Source organism: Canis lupus, chromosome 9, assembly GCF_011100685.1.
Source record: "Canis lupus familiaris isolate Mischka breed German Shepherd chromosome 9, alternate assembly UU_Cfam_GSD_1.0, whole genome shotgun sequence".
NCBI lineage: Eukaryota > Metazoa > Chordata > Mammalia > Carnivora > Canidae > Canis > Canis lupus.
Window position 1 is genome coordinate 36,126,494 of NC_049230.1, and position 19,595 is coordinate 36,146,088.

The window sequence follows — 19,595 nt, forward strand, 5'->3', positions numbered from 1 at the left end:
TTCACAAAGAGTGCAAGATTTTCACTCCTGCTGACACAGATGTGGTGATGGCTTCATGAATTTCCTTTTCTTTTTCTATAATGGTCCTTACAGTGGATTCATTTATCTTAAAATGGTGGGCAGTCACAGCTGCAGACCTGAGTCTGTGGTACATATCAAGCAATTCAGCTGTTTCTTATAATGTTATGATTTTTCTCTGCTTCTTGGGAGCACTTCTAGCATCACTAGTGGCACTTTGTATGGGTCCCATGATGTTATTCAAGGCTTACACTTTTGCACTAAACATGAAAAATACGTGAGAACCATGAGAGATCACTTTTGACTGTGATACACAATTTACTTGGAGATATGAACTGTTCATGTGGAAATGATTAGCATCACACAGCATTTTAAGCAGACATTCTAACACTTGAGCTTACCACAATAGCAACAGGAGGTGGCTACAAAATTATTACAGTAGTGCAGTATGTACTACAGTTACTTTTATGCAGTTACGATTTAATACTGTATCTTTACATTTGTTTACATTTCTTTCTATTAAAATGGTACTATGTATGGTCTGTAAGTGTGTGTAAGTTTTGATAAATTTTAAGTTTTTCTGATAAATCTGATAAAATAGACCAGTATCTACATATATTTCATGCATTCATGACATACCTTTCAAATTTTTCAATATTTCTAGGCTATACAGTTGATGTTTTTTCAAATTGCAAATCTCCCAAAATTTTTTCAGTGCCTTTATTGAAAAAAAAAGTCCACGTATAAGTGGACCCACGCAGTTCAAGCCAGTATTGTTCAAGGGTTGTCTGTACCTTGAAATGCTTCACCTCTTTTTTAGGTTGTTAAGAAAAACCTAAATTAAAACTAGTTCTTGAGATTTATTTTTTCAAGGTGAAATACCTCTAAAAAGCTATTCCCACTGTGGTCAGATGTATCACTTGGTTTTCTGTCCTGTTCTCTCTCTCTCTCTCTCTCTTTTTTTTTCTAGAGCCTTTATTCATTTCTAATCTGGTCCTATCCTCTAGGCCTACTATGTAGCTGTCATCCTGTAATGTCATATCCTAATCAGCCTGAGGATTCCCTTTACTACTGTCATGCTGGAGTCAGTGTTTCCTAGATCCCTTTTCTTACTTTTATTTATTTTTATTTTTATTTTTATTTTTTTTATTTTACTTTTATTTTTTATTTTTATTTTTTATTTTACTTTTTTTACTTTTATTTTTTTTATTTTTATTTTTTTTTCAATTTTTATTTATTTATGATAGTCACAGAGAGAGAGAGAGAGGCAGATACAGGCCGAGGGAGAAGCAGGCTCCATGCACCGGGAGCCCGATGTGGGATTCGATCCCGGGTCTCCAGGATCTCGCCCTGGGCCAAAGGCAGGCGCCAAACCGCTGCACCACCCAGGGATCCCTCTTACTTTTATTTATCCCCTCATCTTGATGTAGAATACTCTCTTACAGCTGACTGGGAAAGGGCCCAAGAGATTGTTACTACTTTCTCATTATAGTGTTTTTTAGTACTTATTTGGATTCAATTTTCTTTTTATCCTTCTCTAAGAGTATTTGGAAGCTTTAGTATTTTTCTTTTTTCTTCTTTCTTCATTATATCTGTTCACCCTACTAACCCCTATTTGTTTTGGTAACTTTCTTGTTGGAACCTTCCTCAATATTTGGTGTTCTTTGGCTGTCCATTCATTTATTAAAGGTCCACTCTGTTGAAATATAGTTTACATACAATAAAGCATGCAGATTTAAGTATGAAGTTTAGTTTTGACAAATGTACTATTTGTGTAATCGCCACCCCACGTAAATATCTTAAGACATTTCCATCACTTCAGAAGAGCTCCCGCCTACATCTTTGCAGTCCGTTCCCTACATTTCTACCCATACACCCTTTGTCAACCACTGTCTTTGTCACCATAGTTAATTTTGCCTCTTCAAGACTTTGATACAGTGTGGTCATACAGTATATGTTCTTTTAGTGTCTGGTTTTTTTTGCTCAGTATCTTTTTTTTTTAATTTAAATTTTTAATTTTTAAATGCCAGAACGTTTATTGTGACTAATCATTGAAATCATTAAGATAAACTGGATGCTGCAACAGGTGCCCTTTTGGGCTTAGGTGTTGATCCTTCACAGAGTCCGCACCTGTATCTGCAGTATACAATTTTTAGGTGCCTAATTTGACCGGTCCCAGTGGTATTTCGTCTTTTAGCTTTGGCACTCTAGTTATACCTTCTCTTCTACTTTGCAGGGTAGCCACATTTGCCACAGATGGACTTCTGAAGGTGGTAGGCCTTAGAGCCACAGTGATGGCACAATGTGTGCGTCTTACTGCGATGCTTTCCAAACGATGACATCCCCTTTGTCATCTTATTTCCGTGGCAGACCCCTTGCTCAGTATCATTTTTGAGATTCATTTATGTTGTTATATGAATCAATTTTCTTAATTTTTATTGCAGAATACTGTTCCTTGTATGGATATAGCACATTTATTTATTCACCTGTGTATGGACAAAGGAGTTGTTTCTAGTGTTTTGGCTATTATTAATACAACTCCTATGTATATTTCTGTATAGTATTTTCATTTCTCTTGGGTAAATCACAAGGAGTGAAATTGCTGGGTTATTAGTGTAAGTATATGTTTAACTTTGTAAGAACTGCCAAACTACCCATTTATTTTTAAAAGTGTGCATTAAAAGGATAGATCGGAAGACCCCTTTTTTTTTTTTTTTTTTTTTTAAGATTTTATTTATTTGAGAGAGAGAGCACAAGCAAGCAGAGTGGTAGGCAGGCAGAGGGAGGGATCATGACCTAGCCAAAGGCAGACGCTTAACTGATTGAGCTACCTGGGTGCCCCAGATTGGAAGACTTATATGTTTGAATATATCACTTGTTGACTTGTGGATTTTTCTGTTTGGTGTTTAGTTGGGAACCCAGACATTTCTAAGGGAGGAATAGAGATTCTCACTCAGTGGCAGGCGTTTGTTCTGCTCTCATTTACTTTTCTTCAGGGAAGACTCCTGTTTATTTCAGCTAGGTGATACATATGTCAGAGTGGGGCAAGGGATACAGAGTAGTAGGGCAAGGGATACAAGTGCTCACTTAATCTTTACCTTTTTTCATATTCTTACAGCTCTTAGCTAAACCTGGTGTTTTCACGTATGGACCCTTTCTGTCTCAGATTCTTTTGTTTGTTTGTTTTTTTTTTGTCTCAGAATCAGAGAATGTATCTCTGGTCTTTTAATATATAATCTGCATCTAAAAAGTTGGTGTGAAAGTGATGGTTATGTGATAGACCGGTGCTTGACAGCGTCATGCTTTAAGTTTAGACATAAGAGTCTAACTACTTTTCATACAGGCCTTCAACCAGTCAGTCTCTCTTGATCTCTCTACCTTTTACCACCTCCTCTAGCACCTACTACCCTGGCCCTTTGGTGGTAACTGGTACCATGAGTTCCTGAGCCTTTTTTGGAGTGGTTTAGGTAAAATAGGTAAAAAGTGTAAAATAGGTAAATTAGTTTGCTGCTTGTTCATATTTCTCAACTGCTAGTGTTTAGGTTTCCATCTTTCGTCTGTTTAGGTCAGTCACCACTCCTCTAGATACTTAGTGGTTGCCAGAAAAATTTGACTCTTAGGTGTTCAGTTTTCTCTTCTCTTTGTCCTTTTGAGTTTATATCCTTTTTTTTTATTCTTGCTGTAGTTTTAGTGAAGTCTAGAGAGAGAAGAGGGTTTTTTTAAAAAAAGATTTTATTTATTTATTTATTTATTTATTTGAGAGAGAGCACTAGTGTGAACAGGGGGAGGGGCAGGGGAAGGGAGAGAATCCCTAGCGGACTCCGCATTGAGCACAAGCCCGACCCAGGGCTCAATCTTACAACCCTGAGATCATGACCCGAGCTGGAATCAAGAGTCAGACACTTAATTGACTGAGCCACCCAAGTGCTCTAAGATAATAGATTTTTTTAAACTTTATCATCTTTTTTTTTTTTTTTAATTTTTATTTATTTATGATAGTCACAGAGAGAGAGAGAGAGAGAGGCAGAGACACAGGCAGAGGGAGAAGCAGGCTCCATGCACCGGGAGCCTGATGTGGGATTCAATCCCAGGTCTCCAGGATCGCGCCCTGGGCCAAAGGCAGGCGCCAAACCACTGCGCCACCCAGGGATCCCCAAACTTTATCATCTTTTTTAAAAAAAATTTTTTTATTGGAGTTCAATTTGCCAACATATAACATAACACCCAGTGCTCATCCCAAGTGCCCCCTCAGTGCCTATCACCCAGTCACCCTAGATAATAAATTTTTAAAAATGTGTTCAGTTTTCCATTTTTTATCTGAAACTGGTTTTTTTCTTTCTAAAATTAAAATAACTACATTAATATTATGTTTTCCTACTTTAAAATTTTACTAGGCTTGATTCTATTCTTTTTTCCATCTGCCTACATTTTAATTTAATTTTTTAAATAGCTACCATTTATTGAATACCTGGATGTGTTAGACCTGAGCTCTACTATATGCTGAATATTCATTAGTCACCTTTTTTTTTTTTTTTAGTCACCTTTGTTTAAACAAAGGTATGTGAAGATATTAGAAAGAAATATATATGGGTAGTATTATGGTGTAATTTCATTTTATTTCATGTTAGTCTCACAAGTTATGGGAGGCTATTCTTCTCTCACTGATAATGATGACAGCCACAGTAAATAACATTTAGATGGCTTTCTATAACTCAGGCACTGTTCTGAGCACTTTGCATTAGTGTACAGAGTTCTCCCAACCATTCTTAAGGTATATACTTTTCAAACTGCCATCTTACAGAAAGCTCCAGGGATAAGGTATGGCCCAGCTGGATTGCAGTCCTCCTAAATTTTTATTTTTTATTTTTCAAAGTTTCAGTTGTACAGAAGACAACACTTTTATGTACTCCATGTCTACAGATCAGCCAATTGTTAGTCTATTTTGAAAAATAAAAGTGCTGTTTATTTTCAATAACTATGGATCCATGGCAAGATTTTAGTGTCTGATATTCTATTTCAAGCATATACAATAACTTATCCAATCTGTCCTGTGTTGATGGACATCATTTTCTTCTTATAAATGCTTTAAAAATCTTATGCATATGTTTATACATATTCTCACGTTATAAATGAATAAGTTCATTAGTCATCAGACTGCTATTTTTTAAACTTACTACCAGTCCTTCAAATGATCTGTAACCAACAGTGTATGAGATTATCATTTTATATCCCAGTGATTGATTTTCTTGTCTCTTCCACTAGATGATGAGCATTCTAATTTGTTAGTAAAGCTGTTAATGAAAATTAGGCATCTTGAGGAAATATATATTCCAGTAGCTGAAGTAATTTCTTTTCCATTACTTTAATTTATGAGAGGAGTTTTGTTTTGTTTTTCACTTCTGCATTCCTTTTTTTTTTTTTTCTTAAAGAGAGAGAAAGAACACACACATGTAGGGGGAGGGGCAGAGGGAGAGGGTGAGAATCTCAAGCAGCTTCCACCTGACACAGCGCCTGGTCTCATGACCCCGAGATTATGACCCAGGCTGAGCCACCCAGGCACCCCTCACTTTTGCATTCTTATAAGGAAAAAAAATTAATATATTGAGGATATTAATAGTATGACTCCAATTTTTAATGAATTAAGCATGTAGTATTCATACTTTTCTCTAGCAACTTATTCGAATATTAGTTCTTAATGTTTTATCATTGCCTCACAAGTTGTCAAACCCATGAGGTTTCTCTCCCTACTACAAACATTTATTGAAAGATAATATATATGCCGGGACTCTTCAGTATTTATCTTGTTGGTTCTTTCTGCCTTATGCGAGACTGTAGACCAGTTCCTTTTTCTTGTCCTTTGGAGACTATACTTTTCTTGTTTTTCCTGTTCTAATTATTCCTTATCAATATTATTAGAGTACTTTTTCTTTGTCTGCAGATCCTATAAGCATTGGTTTCTTAGACTGTGCTTCTTGTCGTTTAATTGCCACCTATACGCTGATGACTCTCCTCAAAACTCTCCTAAGCTTTACACTCATAATTGTAAAAACCCACTGAATTTCCCCAAGGTTTTTATCCCCCCCCAAGGTTTTTCATATGCAATATATCCTTCCCAGAATTTATTATCTTTTCTTCCTCACTTACTCTTTTTCTTATTCCCTTTCTACATGGCATACCATCCTTCAAGTTTCCCTGACTAGACTCCTAAACATTATCCTAAATTGCTTCTCAGTCAGGCTTCAAGTTGTACTGACTCTTCTTTGTAGACATTTTCCAGATTTATCTTCTTTTCTTCTTGTATTAGTCTACCTTTTGCTTTTCTGCACTACTGGTAGAATGAACTGCATTGTATCTATGTTCTGTTTCCTATCTGCCTGGAATTTGTATCTGAATTGTGTCTGACTATATCCCTTCCTTATTACGACAGACCAAAATTTCTATGACTTGGTCAAAAGACTGCCTCCCTAGGTTTATTATATACTACTCCCCACCTTGTTTATTTTGTTCTAGTAACGTACAATTCCATACATTCCATCTGTCATTGTACTTTGTAACAAACCTATCATCTCTGCCTTGCATACCTTTGTCCTTTTTGCTTTGGTTAGTCTTTAAATTTTTATGTAATCATCCTCTCTGTTCAGAGTCTTCTCTTTCCTCCAGCATGGGCTAAAAGTACCTTTTCTGTGCCATCATTTTGATCCTTGAACTGACTGCATAATTGTATTTTTCTCGTCCTTATAGACAAAGTTCTGTTTGGTGAAAAAAAATGCCTAAAAGTAGTGACTTAGTAATTTTTGTTTTTAGTGAATGTCTAAAAATATTAGGTTGTTAGAATAATCAGTTTGTAGATTGCTTTCTTTGTAAATGACAAAATCTAATCTTTAGCTTAGATTTTGTGGGGACTGTCCTCCACATGAATAAATAAGTGCTTAAGAAGTATAAATATTTTTATCTCAAAGAAATTTGAAGTATATTTGGTATATAATATTGTATTAGTCTTAGATATACAACATAGTGATTCAACATTTATAAGTATGAAATGTTTGTTGTCTGCCACTATACAAGGGTAATACAATATTATTATTATTTTAAATTTTATTTATTTGAGAGAGAGAGCGAGTGTGTGTGTGTGTGTGTGAGAGAGAGAGAGAGAGAGAGAGAGAGAGAGAGAGAGCACAAGCAGGGGTCAGGGAAGAGGACAATAGCTACCTGCTGAGCAGGAACCCCAATGCAGGGCTTGATTCCAGGACCCCAGAATCATGACCTGAGCTGAAGGCAGACACTTAACTGACTGAGCCACCAGGTGCCCTAATAAAATATTATTGACTATATTCCCACTGCTGCTCTTTACATACCTTTTACATCCTCTTTACATGACTTATTTATTTTACAACTGGAAGTTTGTACTGCTTTATCCCCTTCATTTATTTTATCCATCCCCTCATCTGTCTTTCCTCTGGCAACCACCAGTTGGTTCTCTGTATTTATGAGTCTGTTTCTGTTTTGTTAGAGTCCACATATAAGTGAAATCATACGGTATTTGTCTTTCCCTGTCAGTTATTTCACTTAAAATAATACCCTCTAGGTCCATCCAAGTTGTTGCAAATGGCAAGATTTTACTCAGTTTTATGGCTGAGTAATAGTCTGTATTACATATATATGTGTGTGTTTATTTATTTTTTATTTTAAAAAATTTTTATTTATTTATGATAGTCACAGAGAGAGAGAGAGAGAGAGGCAGAGACATAGGCAGAGGGAGAAGCAGGCTCCATGCACCGGGAGCCCGACATGGGATTTGATCCCGGGTCTCCAGGATCGCACCCTGGGCCAAAGGCAGGCGCTAAACCGCTGTGCCACCCAGGGATCCCGTGTGTATTTATATATACACATCATCTTATCCATTTATTTTTTAAAAGATTTTATTTATTTTGAGAGAGAGAGAGCAAGCATGAATGGGGGGAGAGGCAGAGGGAGAGAGAGAGAATGTCAAGCAGACTCCATACTGCGCGTGGAGCCTGATGCAGGGCTTGATCTCAGATTCCCAAGATCATTACCTGAGCCGAAATCAAGAGCCAACTGCTTAACCGACTGAGCCACTCAGACACCCCATACCCATTTATCTATTAATGGACACTTAGGTTGCTTCCATAATTTGGCTATTTTACAAAATGCTGCAGTGAACATAGAGGTGCATCTGTCTCTTGAAATTAGTGTTTTTGTTTTCTGTGGATAAATACTCAAGTCGGGGGAATACTCAGAAGTAGACTGCTGAATCATATAGTATTTCTGTTTTTAATTTTTTGAGGAACCTCCAAAATGTTCCATTGTAGCTGCATCAATTTACAGTCCCACCAACAATGCAAAGGTGTTCCCTTTTCTCCATATCCTTGCCAACACTTATTTTTTAAAAAAGAAGATTTTAAGAGCCTTCTTTTCTCTTACAGTTTCTTACCCTCTTCAACTTCTGATTTGCAGTTACAGATGTAGAGCTGAAACGACTGAAAGATGCCTTCAAGAGGACATGTGGACTCTCTTATTATATGGGCCAGCACTGCTTCATCAGGGAAGTGCTTGGTGATGGAGTGCCTCCAAAAGTGGCTGAGGTAATCTTTATATTCTAGATTTTCCTTTGACATACTTTTCCACCAGCCTGAATTCTTGAGGAGCTTTCTGGTCTTAACATAGGTAATCTTCCCCACAGTTATTTTTCTTGCTGAGTAAGTCAGTAGAGCTTAGATGTCAATATGGCTATATTTTTAGAGGCCAAAGAGAAGTAACACAGATCTGCATTTGTGCTGCTTTTATACTGAGCTTTCATAGCCACTGACTATAACCATGGGCCCAGTAGTTTGACCAACTTCTTATTCTTACACACTTCACTACTCTGACATACAAGTTTTATGTTGGGAGTATGTTTTACAGATTTTGTGTTAAAGAAAAACTTTCTCGATAACAAAGCCTAATTAAATTAATTCTATAAAATTAAATGTTGTGAATGAAACACTAGCTTATTGGAACCTGTAAAGTCTTATTTAATTTCTACTAAAAAATTTAGGTAGAGATAAAATGTCCTAAGTTGATATAAATATACCCTCCTAAAAACAGTAAGTTAACTGTTTTTATGGCTGTCTATACAGATATGCATTATATCATTCAAAATGTGAAATAAGAATAAAACACTGAAAACATTAACAAAACACTGAAAATTATGGGAATTTTAAGATTAGTATATTACATAGAACTGTAATTTGCCATTCTTAATTAGTGATAGCTTCTGTTTCTAACCTGTTGCGTGCTTTTGAACCTGTAGTTTCTATAATAATAGAGTTTACATTTTTAATTTTTTTAACCTCATTTGTACGAAATGGCTTAGAATAGCCAACTCTATGGAAACAGAAAATACATTTGTTAAAATTTTAGTTGGTTTTTTTCTTACTCACTTGCATAGCAGCTGCATCTTCTTCCCATGTTCTGCTATTGGAGAGGCAGTTCATTAATCCTGTGTTTTGGAGGAATCTGTCCTTTCTGAGGTGTCAGGCTACTTGGTTGCCTCTGACAGGCTCAAGAAATGTAATATAGTTTATTTGACTGTCTGGTTTTTAGGATGGAAGTAATACACTTTCAGACTTTTTACATCTAAGGTGGAAGTGGAACTCCTTGCAACATCATTTTTATGTGAATATCTAATAAATTTCATTTCCCCCAAAACTGCTTTAAGATTCTTGCTCTGCCCTTTGGACTCTGTTAAAGGTCATCACCGGCTAGAATAATTAAAATAATTATTTTACAAGAATGATCTTAATGTTAAATGGTAAAGTCCACAGTAATAGTTTCAAGTTTTAGTTTCATTGTAGTTAATGCTTTTTTTGTGTCAAATCTAGCACTGTATTAAAACACATAAACTCTATAAATGCTCTTAGTGATGATATTAGCTTTTTTTGCCCTATTATTTCCTGACATAGGCTTAATTTAAATGAGGGCGGGTACTATTAGCATGTGGATATTGATTAGCATGCATAATATATTGTGTAAATTGTGAGGTATGATAAGGAGCTAAGTACTTTTATCTTTAATTAATCACTGGAATTTTCTCAGGAAAGGAAGTCTTTATAGTTTTTCATACCATAATCTAAAAAGGGTGAGTGAACCTCATTTGAGCTCAGTTCTGGAGCAGTTTCAACATTCATATAAAATGAACTTGTGGTTTATTTTAGCCATCTCTCTGAGATAGGCAGGTCAGTAGATAGACTTCATTAGCTTTTGTGTGTATTTGGGAAAGGGAGAGAATTTATTAGTATAATTCATATTTGCAGAGTTCAAAGTTACTTGCTGAAGAGGAAGTTGTACATTTTATTTTATTTTATTTATAAGATTTTATTTATTTATTTATTTATTTATTTATTTATTTATTTATTTAGGAGAGAGACAGAAGCAAAGATATAGGCAGAGGGAGAAGCAGGCTTCCTATGGGGAGTCTGATGCGGGACTTGATCCCAGGACACTGGGGTCATGACCTGAGCCAAAGACAGGTGCTCAACCACTGAGCCACCCAGGTACCCATAATTGTACATTTTAAATAAAATGGAAGTGTAAAAAAAAAAAAATAAAAAATAAAATAAAATAAAATAAAATAAAATAAAATGGAAGTGTAGATCTGTACAGGTAGTTTTGAAGCTTTAATTTAGTTTTAGTGAGTAGGTAGATTCAGATGGAGGTCTGTGTTCTTACAGCTGCAGGGAAATAAGTTAAATGATGGGATTTATAAATAAAGTAATGGCCCTTGTAAGACCTTTCTTAAAATCCCGTGGAGAACTTCAGCCTTAAATTTGGGTGGAGAGGGTCACTTACTCTTGGTGAGATTCTGAAATTAATGTTTTGAACCACAACAGCATTATTTTAATGCCAGTATCTCTCTAAGAAAAGCCACAGAAGAAAAAAGAAAGAAAGAAAGAAAAGCCACAGGAACCATTTAAGCTGCCAATTGTGGATGGTGAGAGAACTTCATTCCCTAGTGAAATCAATGTTTTCCTTTAAAGTAAAAGTAATAACATATCTTTCAAGAGTAAGGGGAAGTATTTTTGGAATTTTAGTGGAAAAGGATGATGAACTTAAGTAAATTTAGTCCTTAATATGTTAATTAAGGAAGCAATGTGAGTTTCTAAATTATTTTCTTGAAGAGTAGCTGTATAATTTTAGAGCAAAAGAGAGATTTATTTAGGATTGAACTAAACTTTTTTTTACCTTCTCTGAAGGTTTGCTATGATAAATTCCAAGACATTTTGGATGAGGAATAAGAACTCATGACAGTTTATGATTTTTGGAATTTAAGCATTGATTTAATTAGTCTCATTTTAGGATAGATTAGTGTAATTAATATTTTGATGCAATTCTGATCTTGCTTATAATAGTAACCATGTGTTATTTGAGTAGAATATTAAATGAATAGAATTTGAGGAGATTGAGAAAACAAAATCAAAAGAAGTACGTGGTAAGTAAATGAAAAATGGGTAATACTTGAAATTGCCCTCTTCTAAACCAAGGCTACTAACTCTTAATAATCCAGTACTTATATTTTCTTTAGCATGTCACCCATTCTCCAACTCCTGTCCTCCCAAAGAAATTCTAAATACAAAACATTTCCACCTAGTATAAATTTGTAATCATTTCTTCCTGTTTTCACATTCACTTAAAAGTAGTATTTACCATTTAGAAAATCTGCTAGGCAAGTGAATTTGTGTTAGCTATTCATTAACTATTTCCTTTTACTGGATACTCTTAAATCTCTATCTCAGGATTGATTTCAATTCTGGATGACTGGTTAGTATAGTAATACCATTCTACCTTTCTCCTCATAGCTGCCTCTGACAGTTTTGTTTTAGCCCACATTGTTTTTCTACCATTTCTTACAGATGTTAAAGTCTGCCTCTACTATGTAGCACATTTTATGAAGTGATGATGGCTTATTTGCTAATTGTTCATTTAAGTCTTGTCCTTCAACTAAGTTACAATTCTTGATGGGCAGACTTTATGACTTAAAAAACTGCCCCAGAGTGCTGTGCATATAGTATAAACTTAATAAGTATTTGATTTATTAATTTTTTTAAAGGTAATTTTATTATTTTGCAAAACCCTATGACAAGAATGACCAGAAACCACTATTTGTGAAATTAGTTAGCTTTGCTAATAACTTTTGCAGTCTTCGAACATTTAATCTTTTACAAATTAGAGGAAAATGCAAATTTTAAGTGAAAGCAATCTTAGAGCCTAGTGTTTTCAGATGTAGTGATCAAATATGAAAAGAGTTGATTAGTAGGATATTTTTCTGATAGTGGGGATAAATTTATGTTTAAATGCCCCTTGGGACTATGGGCATATATTTATTTACTAGATAGTCTAGGTTTAGGGGGAACTGACCACAGAATTATGATTAGTGTTTGTTTTGATGTTAGTTGATCTGTATTATTTATGACATTCCTTTATGTTGGATTTACTAGAATGATGGATGATAACTTTCTTGACAACTCTAGTCATTGACTGTTGGGCTTGATGCTATTGATTATTGACTGTTGTAATATACCAAAATAACTAATGTGTTTCTATCAACCAGAGAAGAATAGCTAATGTTTCCATTTGTTACAGAAAATCCTGATCTTGACATAGCTGACAGGAGAACACTAGGCAGGATACTGGATTAAAATCTTTCTCTGTAACTAGAGTCTGTAATATGTTCACTATACTTGATTTTAACTGCATTGCTTTTTGTTCATGGTGTAATGTGTACACTAGTTCTTAAAATTCAGTGTTTTTCAGTATTTCTCTTTGTAAGACTGGACAGAAAAGATTCCAAGGATTCTATTAGATGAAAATATTAATTTCATTCTCTCATAAAATTACATACAGACTTTTGTAAAAAGTGCATTATCTTTATGATTCTTAACTGCTAGATTTTATCCTAGAGTGATTTTTAAACAGCTTCGTAAACTGTTGAGAAACAGAGTTTATAGGGTGCCTGGGAGGCTCAGTTGAGCATCCAACCCTTGATTTTTGGCTCAGGTCATCATCTCGGGGTCTTGGGATTGAGGCTGCAGTATGGACTCAGCTGGAGGATTCTCTTCATCTCCGTCTACCTCTCTCCCAGCTTGTGTGCACATGCACATATGCTCTCTCTCTCTCCCAAATAAATAAATAAATCTCCTTTTTTTTTTTTTTTTTTTAAAAGAAAAGTAGTTAATGGTAGAAGAGCTAACAAGTCATTAGGCATAACAGAACTAGTGAACTTCTTCTATAAAACCTTACATCAGGGATCCCTGGGTGGTGCAGCGGTTTGGCACCTGCCTTTGGCCCAGGGCGTGATCCTGGAGACCCGGGATCAAATCCCACGTCGGGCTCCCAGTGCATGGAGCCTGCTTCTCCCTCTGCCTGTGTCTCTGCCTCTCTCTCTCTCTCTCTCTCTCTCTCTCTCTGTGTGTGACTATCATAAATAAATAAAAATTAAAAAAAAAAACCTTACATCAGGTACATTATATAACTTATGAATGTTGTAAGTGGCATTGTAAATGTCATAGAAGTTACTCATTTATACTGGAACTAAAAAATACCATTATAGAAAGTAATTTATACATAATCACTTACGTGAATCCTTGTATTAATTGAGGTACTGACATTGACTGGTGTAGTATGTGGTACAAATAATATTACACTAAGTGAAATAAGTCAGAGAAAGACAATGATCATATGGTCATATGCGGAATTTAAGAAACAAAACAAATATATTTCTTCATTGGGCAGTCTTTCTATGACATTCCTCCTTTTAGAATAGAGGCATATTGGGCAGCCCTGGTGGCTCAGTGTAATAGCGCCGCCTTCAGTCAGTCCTGGAGACCCAGGACTGAGTCCTACATCTGGCTCCCTGCATGGAGCCTGCTTCTCCCTCTGCCTGTCTCTGTCTGCCTGTCTCTCTCTGGAATAAATAAATAAAATATTAAAAAAAGAATAGAGGCATATTAAATATATCTATTCTATTCATCATAAATACAATAAGATGTATTCACAATGAAGATTTTCTTTTAACTAATTTGAAAAATTGGTTTTTGACTCAATGATAAAAGAGAAGATCTAAAAGGGAAGGTGTGTCGATATATGTGAAAACATAAATGAATCTCAAAATTGCTGTGCTAAGTGAAAGAATCCAAGTAAAAGTAGAATACATGCTTATGATTACATTCATATAAATTTTAGAAGGTGCAAAGTTATCTATCCTGAAAGGAAGCTTACTGGTTGGTGGTGGTGTAGGAGGAGAAGAGGGAGAGAGAGATTACAGAGGGACATGAGGACACTTTTGAGATGATGAAAATGTTATTAGTTTTTTTTATTGTGATGATAGTTTTAGTGGTATGACACGTATCACAAAACTGGTTATTTGTATACTTTAAATACACAATTTAAAAATGAGACTAGGGAAAAAAAAAATGAGACTAGGGGAATCCCTGGGTGGCGCAGCGGTTTGGCGCCTGCCTTTGGCCCAGGGCGCGATCCTGGAGACCTGGGATCGAGTCCCACGTCAAGCTCCCGGTGCATGGAGCCTGCTTCTCCCTCTGCCTGCGTCTCTGCCTCTCTCTCTCTCTCTCTGACTATCATAAATAAATTTAAAAAAAAAATTAAATAAAAAAAACTTTAAAAATGAGACTAGGGCAGCCCCGGTGGCGCAGCGGTTTAGCGCTGCCTGCGGCCTGGGGTGTGATCCTGGAGACCCGGGATCGAGTCCTGCGTCGGGCTTCCTGTATGGAGCCTGCTTCTCCTTCTGCCTGTGTCTCTGCCCCCCACCCCCCTCTCTATGAATAAATAAAATCTTTAAAAAAATAAAATAAAAATGAGACTAATAAAAAATATTTGCAGTTTATTGTATTTCAGTTATCCCTCAAAAACTTTGTAAAACATTTAATTAGATGTGCTTTTTGTGTTTTTCAGGAAAGATACTTATACTATTTGGAAAAATGAGCCCAAAATATAAAAATTGACTATTGACAAAATAGATCATTTAGTATTTGTTTGGATATTTGGGTTTTAGTTCTAACTTTATTAATTTACTTCAGGGTCTTTTCCTTGTCACTTAAGTTTTGAGGCAAAAAAACCTCCAAACCTTTGATCAGAGTTGTTGTAGGAATTAGATTTATTAGCAGCTTGATTGTAATTAGAGAAGTTAGGAGTGCAGTTACATTTTTGATGTTTTAGTGGGCTTTGAAATCAGCCTGGAATGGAGCAGGAAAGGATGTGGGCTAGTTTAGGCTGGGAAAGCTGGGGCAGTGAAAGGGAGGAATTCTCAGGGATACAGTTGGAACTCTGCCTTTTTCTCTCTTGATTTGAAGTTATGGATTAAATTAAACTTGTAGAAAATTGAAATTAAAGGGAAGAGATTTCAGAATGAGATCATTAGAAATAGAAGATCCAGGATTGTCAGTTTCCAAGAAAAGTATGGATAATAAAGTAGTCCAGGGAGCCAGTTGCGAGGACAAGGATCCAATCTTACAATCATGCATTAAGCTGTGAAAACATCAAGGAAAAAAGCTAGGCAGGAAATCTCCATCGGTAGAGTTCAGAGACACTGACTCCAAAGAGAGCCAGTTTTGACTTGAATAAACTTGGTGGCTGAACCTGAAGCTGCTTCAGAGCACCCGTGGATCTCAGGAGACTTCAGCTTCTTCAATGGGATGGGAATTGATCTGCTAACTATTAGAAAGGGACAAATATTTGCTTTAAAGGAAGCTAGTAAGTGGAAGGGGAGTTACAACCCAGAACTGCAAAGAAACTATTTAATTATTTTAAACCATTGCCATGCTAATTGAGAGAGTATTCTAATAATTTACCTCACTGATGTCCAGTGACACTGTAGTCTATGATCTGAGTATGACTTGTAGTTGTGTATTTGAATAGTCTTAGATAGAGTATCTTTAAAGATGAGAAAAGAGGTAGAGACTGAATCTCAGGACTTGCTATCTAGTATGGTGGCAGCAGGAAGTTACCCAAGACAAACAGAACTAGTAATCTGGTTTGTCCAGTTAATCCTAGGGTTAGTTTATTGGACAGTCTGTCAGATATAAATAGGTAATGTACACGAGTATCTTGGGTTATTTTGTTTAGGCAAGACTCCTTTGCTTTTGGGCTTGAGGAAGGGGGAGAAGTAATATGGAGTATTCTCTAAATTTAAGAAGAGTATTAGTAAGTTACTTTCAGACTCTAGTGTTACATAAACATTTTATGATATGGGTTTATGCTTAACATCTAATAGTCAATGGTTCTATGGAGTAGAGATACCTGACACAGGCATGTGAAGCTCTAGGATAATTCTTATGTGGAAAAAAATGAGTTATGGGGCAAATATAATAAAATATACTTAACAAAATAGAGCAAATGGCATGTTTTAATTTTTTTTCTGAAAATTGTATTTAATTTTTTCCCTTTAACAAATTTGATAACTTATTCTTTTTGTTTTGTTTTTGTTTTTGTTTTTGATAACTTATTCTTTAACAATAAAGTAATTTGAGAGGATAGTAATCTACATAAATAAAATTAATTTGTCTCTTAGAATGTCATGTGAAAATAACCAGACTTATTTTCCTGATACTTGGTAAGTCTTTTTGGGGAAATAGTACTTAAACTATTTCATCCTATGTGGATGAATTTTCCTTTGGTGATTCTCTGCAGGGAACCTCAAAGAGAGAGACATCTTAGAGAGTTTCTCATACTGAGTTTTAAGAATTCCATGTCACCAAAAGTCTCAGTAGAATAAGAAAATAAACAATGATGTCCAATATGGACCCCCAAATTACAAGGGTAGATGATCTGAAATGCAAGTTTTGATTTATGATTGATCATTAATATCTTGGAAAAAAATTGAGATTCTATTTCTAAGGAAGGAAGGAAAAATGGGTATTGTATAGACTGCTAACCGTTTCTGCCACAAGCTATATTACACAAACTGTATTATGATCCAGGGTAAGTAGCAACAGGAATTTATTTAAATAGATTAGACTGTATCAAGGAGGCTAGTCATTCCTATATAGATAAAATTTTTATTTAATAAAATTGCCTTTTGAAAAATATATGCAATGAATGTTTTAGTTATATTATTTATTTAAAAAAATTTTTATTTATTTATTCATGAGAGACAGAGAGGCAGAGACACAGGCAGTGAGAGAAGCAGGCTCCATGCAGGGAGCCTGATGTGGGACTCAATCCCCGGTCCCCAGGATCACGCCCTGGGCTGAAGGCAGGCACTAAACCACTGAGCCACCCAGGGATCCCAGTTATATTATTTAAATTGAATTATAGTGCTTTTGTTTTCAGTTGCTCTATTTCATGTTTTATAGTCTTGTGAACTATTATTTAATAATTGACTTAAAAGAAATAGATAATACCACACTAAAAGTGTGCTTAGTGAAAAGCAAACCTTTTCCATCTTTTTTTTTTTTTTTTAAAGATTTTATTTATTTATTTATGAGAGACACAGAAAGAGGCAGGCAGAGACATAGGCAGAGGGAGAAGCAGGCTCCATGCAGGGAGCCTGATGTGGGACTTGATCCTGGGTCTCCAGGATCACGCCCTGGGCCGAAGGCAGATGCTCAACCGCTGAGCCACCCAGGCATCCCCCTTTTCCATCTTATACCCATTACCTAGAGTCCTTCCCCAGCAGTAGCCAATTATCCTGCTTTGCAAATAAAGGTTTTAAATTATCTGTTTTTTCTCAATGATTTTATTTATTTATTCATGAGGGGGGCGGGGCAGAGACATAAGCAGGCTCTGCACAAGGAGCCTGAATGCAGGACTGGATCCTGGACCCTAGGATCACCCCCTGAGCCAAGGCAGGCGCTCAACCATTGAGCTACCCAGGCGTCCCTTTTAAATTATTTTTTTTATCATAGTGATATATGATTAGAGCAGAATCAGAAGGAGCTAGTGAAAAACCAAGAGTCCCCCACCTACTCCATCTTGAGGCAACCATTTCCTAGTGATAGTTTCTGGTATATACTTCTGTCTCCTAAATAATAATCTTCACTCTTTCTTACTTGATTTTAGATTTATCCTTTGCTTTCCTTTTTTTTTTTTTTTTTTTTTTTTTAAAGATTTTATTTATTTATTCATGAGAGACACACACACAGAGAGGCAGAGACACAGGCAGAGGGCAGGCTCCAGACAGGGACTCAATCCTGGGACTCCAGGATCACGCCCTGGGCCAAAGGCAGACGCCCAACTGCTGAGCCACCAGGCCTCCCTTTTGCTTTTCTAATTGTAGGAAATAGCTTTCTTATACACCCCCCTCGACATCTTCTCAGTGCAATTATATCACAGTTTTTGGATAAATCAGTATTTGTTATTTACAGTATTAGGATTATGTAAAAAAATTTTTGCAATATATATGCTACAATTTAGTCTTTATTTTTTTGTCTTTTTTCCCCCTGGGGTTAATGATTGCCTTATTTTTTCATTTGCTTAGTTTTCATACCTGTGGCTAAATCATCTCACACATTCTAACAGCTTTTTAGTATGTTTTTTTTTTTTCATGAGTCAAAGGCTAATCTTTTACACTGATCTTCAAAGCTACTTATAGCTGTGATACATACATAAATATGTCATGTATTTATCTGTTTATATCAGGCTGTCTTTCTATCCTCTAATATTCCATGAACCTTTATGCTTTTTGGCCTTCCATGTCCCAAATATGAATTAAAAAACTGATGCAAGATTTAATTAGTGTTTTCTTTATTTGCCATTGATATGTGAGATATCAAGGTAAAATATAGATGGTGAATTGAGGGTGAATTTTAACCACCTCATTTTTATGTTGTTAAAGTACCATTAATAACAACAATGGGAAAATCCTAGATAATAAAATTCCATTTGTATGAAGCACTTGACCTCAGAGGAAAGAGAAATCAGGCTTAAGAATTAGTTTTTTTTTTTCCCTAGTCTAATGTGAAAGAAGCTTTAAAATCAAGTTAGTAGCATTTTTTAAAATATGTTTTATTTTTTTTTACAGATTCTGGCTAGAGTCTAGCTTTTTAAATTATTTGTAAGTTTTAAGATCAGTTTATAGTTGGCACTGCTCATAGAAATTAGTAGTAGGCAAATAGTTTGATCAAATTATTTTATTTATTTATTTATTTATTTATTTATTTATTTATTTACTCACTCAAGTTATTTTATATCTGGATGGCAACTTTAATAGGATTCCAGCTCTGAAGAATAATTTTCTCATTAATTTCCAAATGACAGAGCAGCTGAAGTGTTTTGACATTTATATAAAAAATAATATTGATATATGATATTAACATATGAGGATTCATTCTGAATTATTTTTCCCATCCTCATTCTTTTTTATTTTTACAGTTGACTTTCAAAAATTTTAGATGAGTAAAAAGGCTTATAGGAGCAGCGTTTAGGAAAATGTGTTAAGCCAACTCTGCTATGTATATATACCAGATCTTTGCTTTAAAAGAAATACTGGTATGTTTCCTAACAACGTTTTCCTTAACAGTTTCCTAATTTTTGAGATATTCTATTCAACTCACCCCTTTTTAAAT

General features: G+C 35.4%; 1 protein-coding gene and 1 pseudogene across 2 annotated transcripts in view; one reads left to right on the forward strand and one right to left on the reverse strand.

The window, feature by feature from the left end:
* The window catches only part of USP32 (ubiquitin specific peptidase 32), a 217,917-nt gene that overhangs the window by 67,304 nt on the left and 131,018 nt on the right, over nucleotides 1-19,595 (forward strand). For both annotated transcript variants that reach the window (XM_038547992.1, XM_038547993.1), the window contains exon 2: nucleotides 8,494-8,621. In XM_038547992.1, coding sequence (XP_038403920.1) covers nucleotides 8,494-8,621 — 128 coding nt within the window. The remainder of the gene's footprint in view (nucleotides 1-8,493; nucleotides 8,622-19,595) is intronic.
* On the reverse strand, nucleotides 2,079-2,421 carry LOC106559267 (annotated as a pseudogene).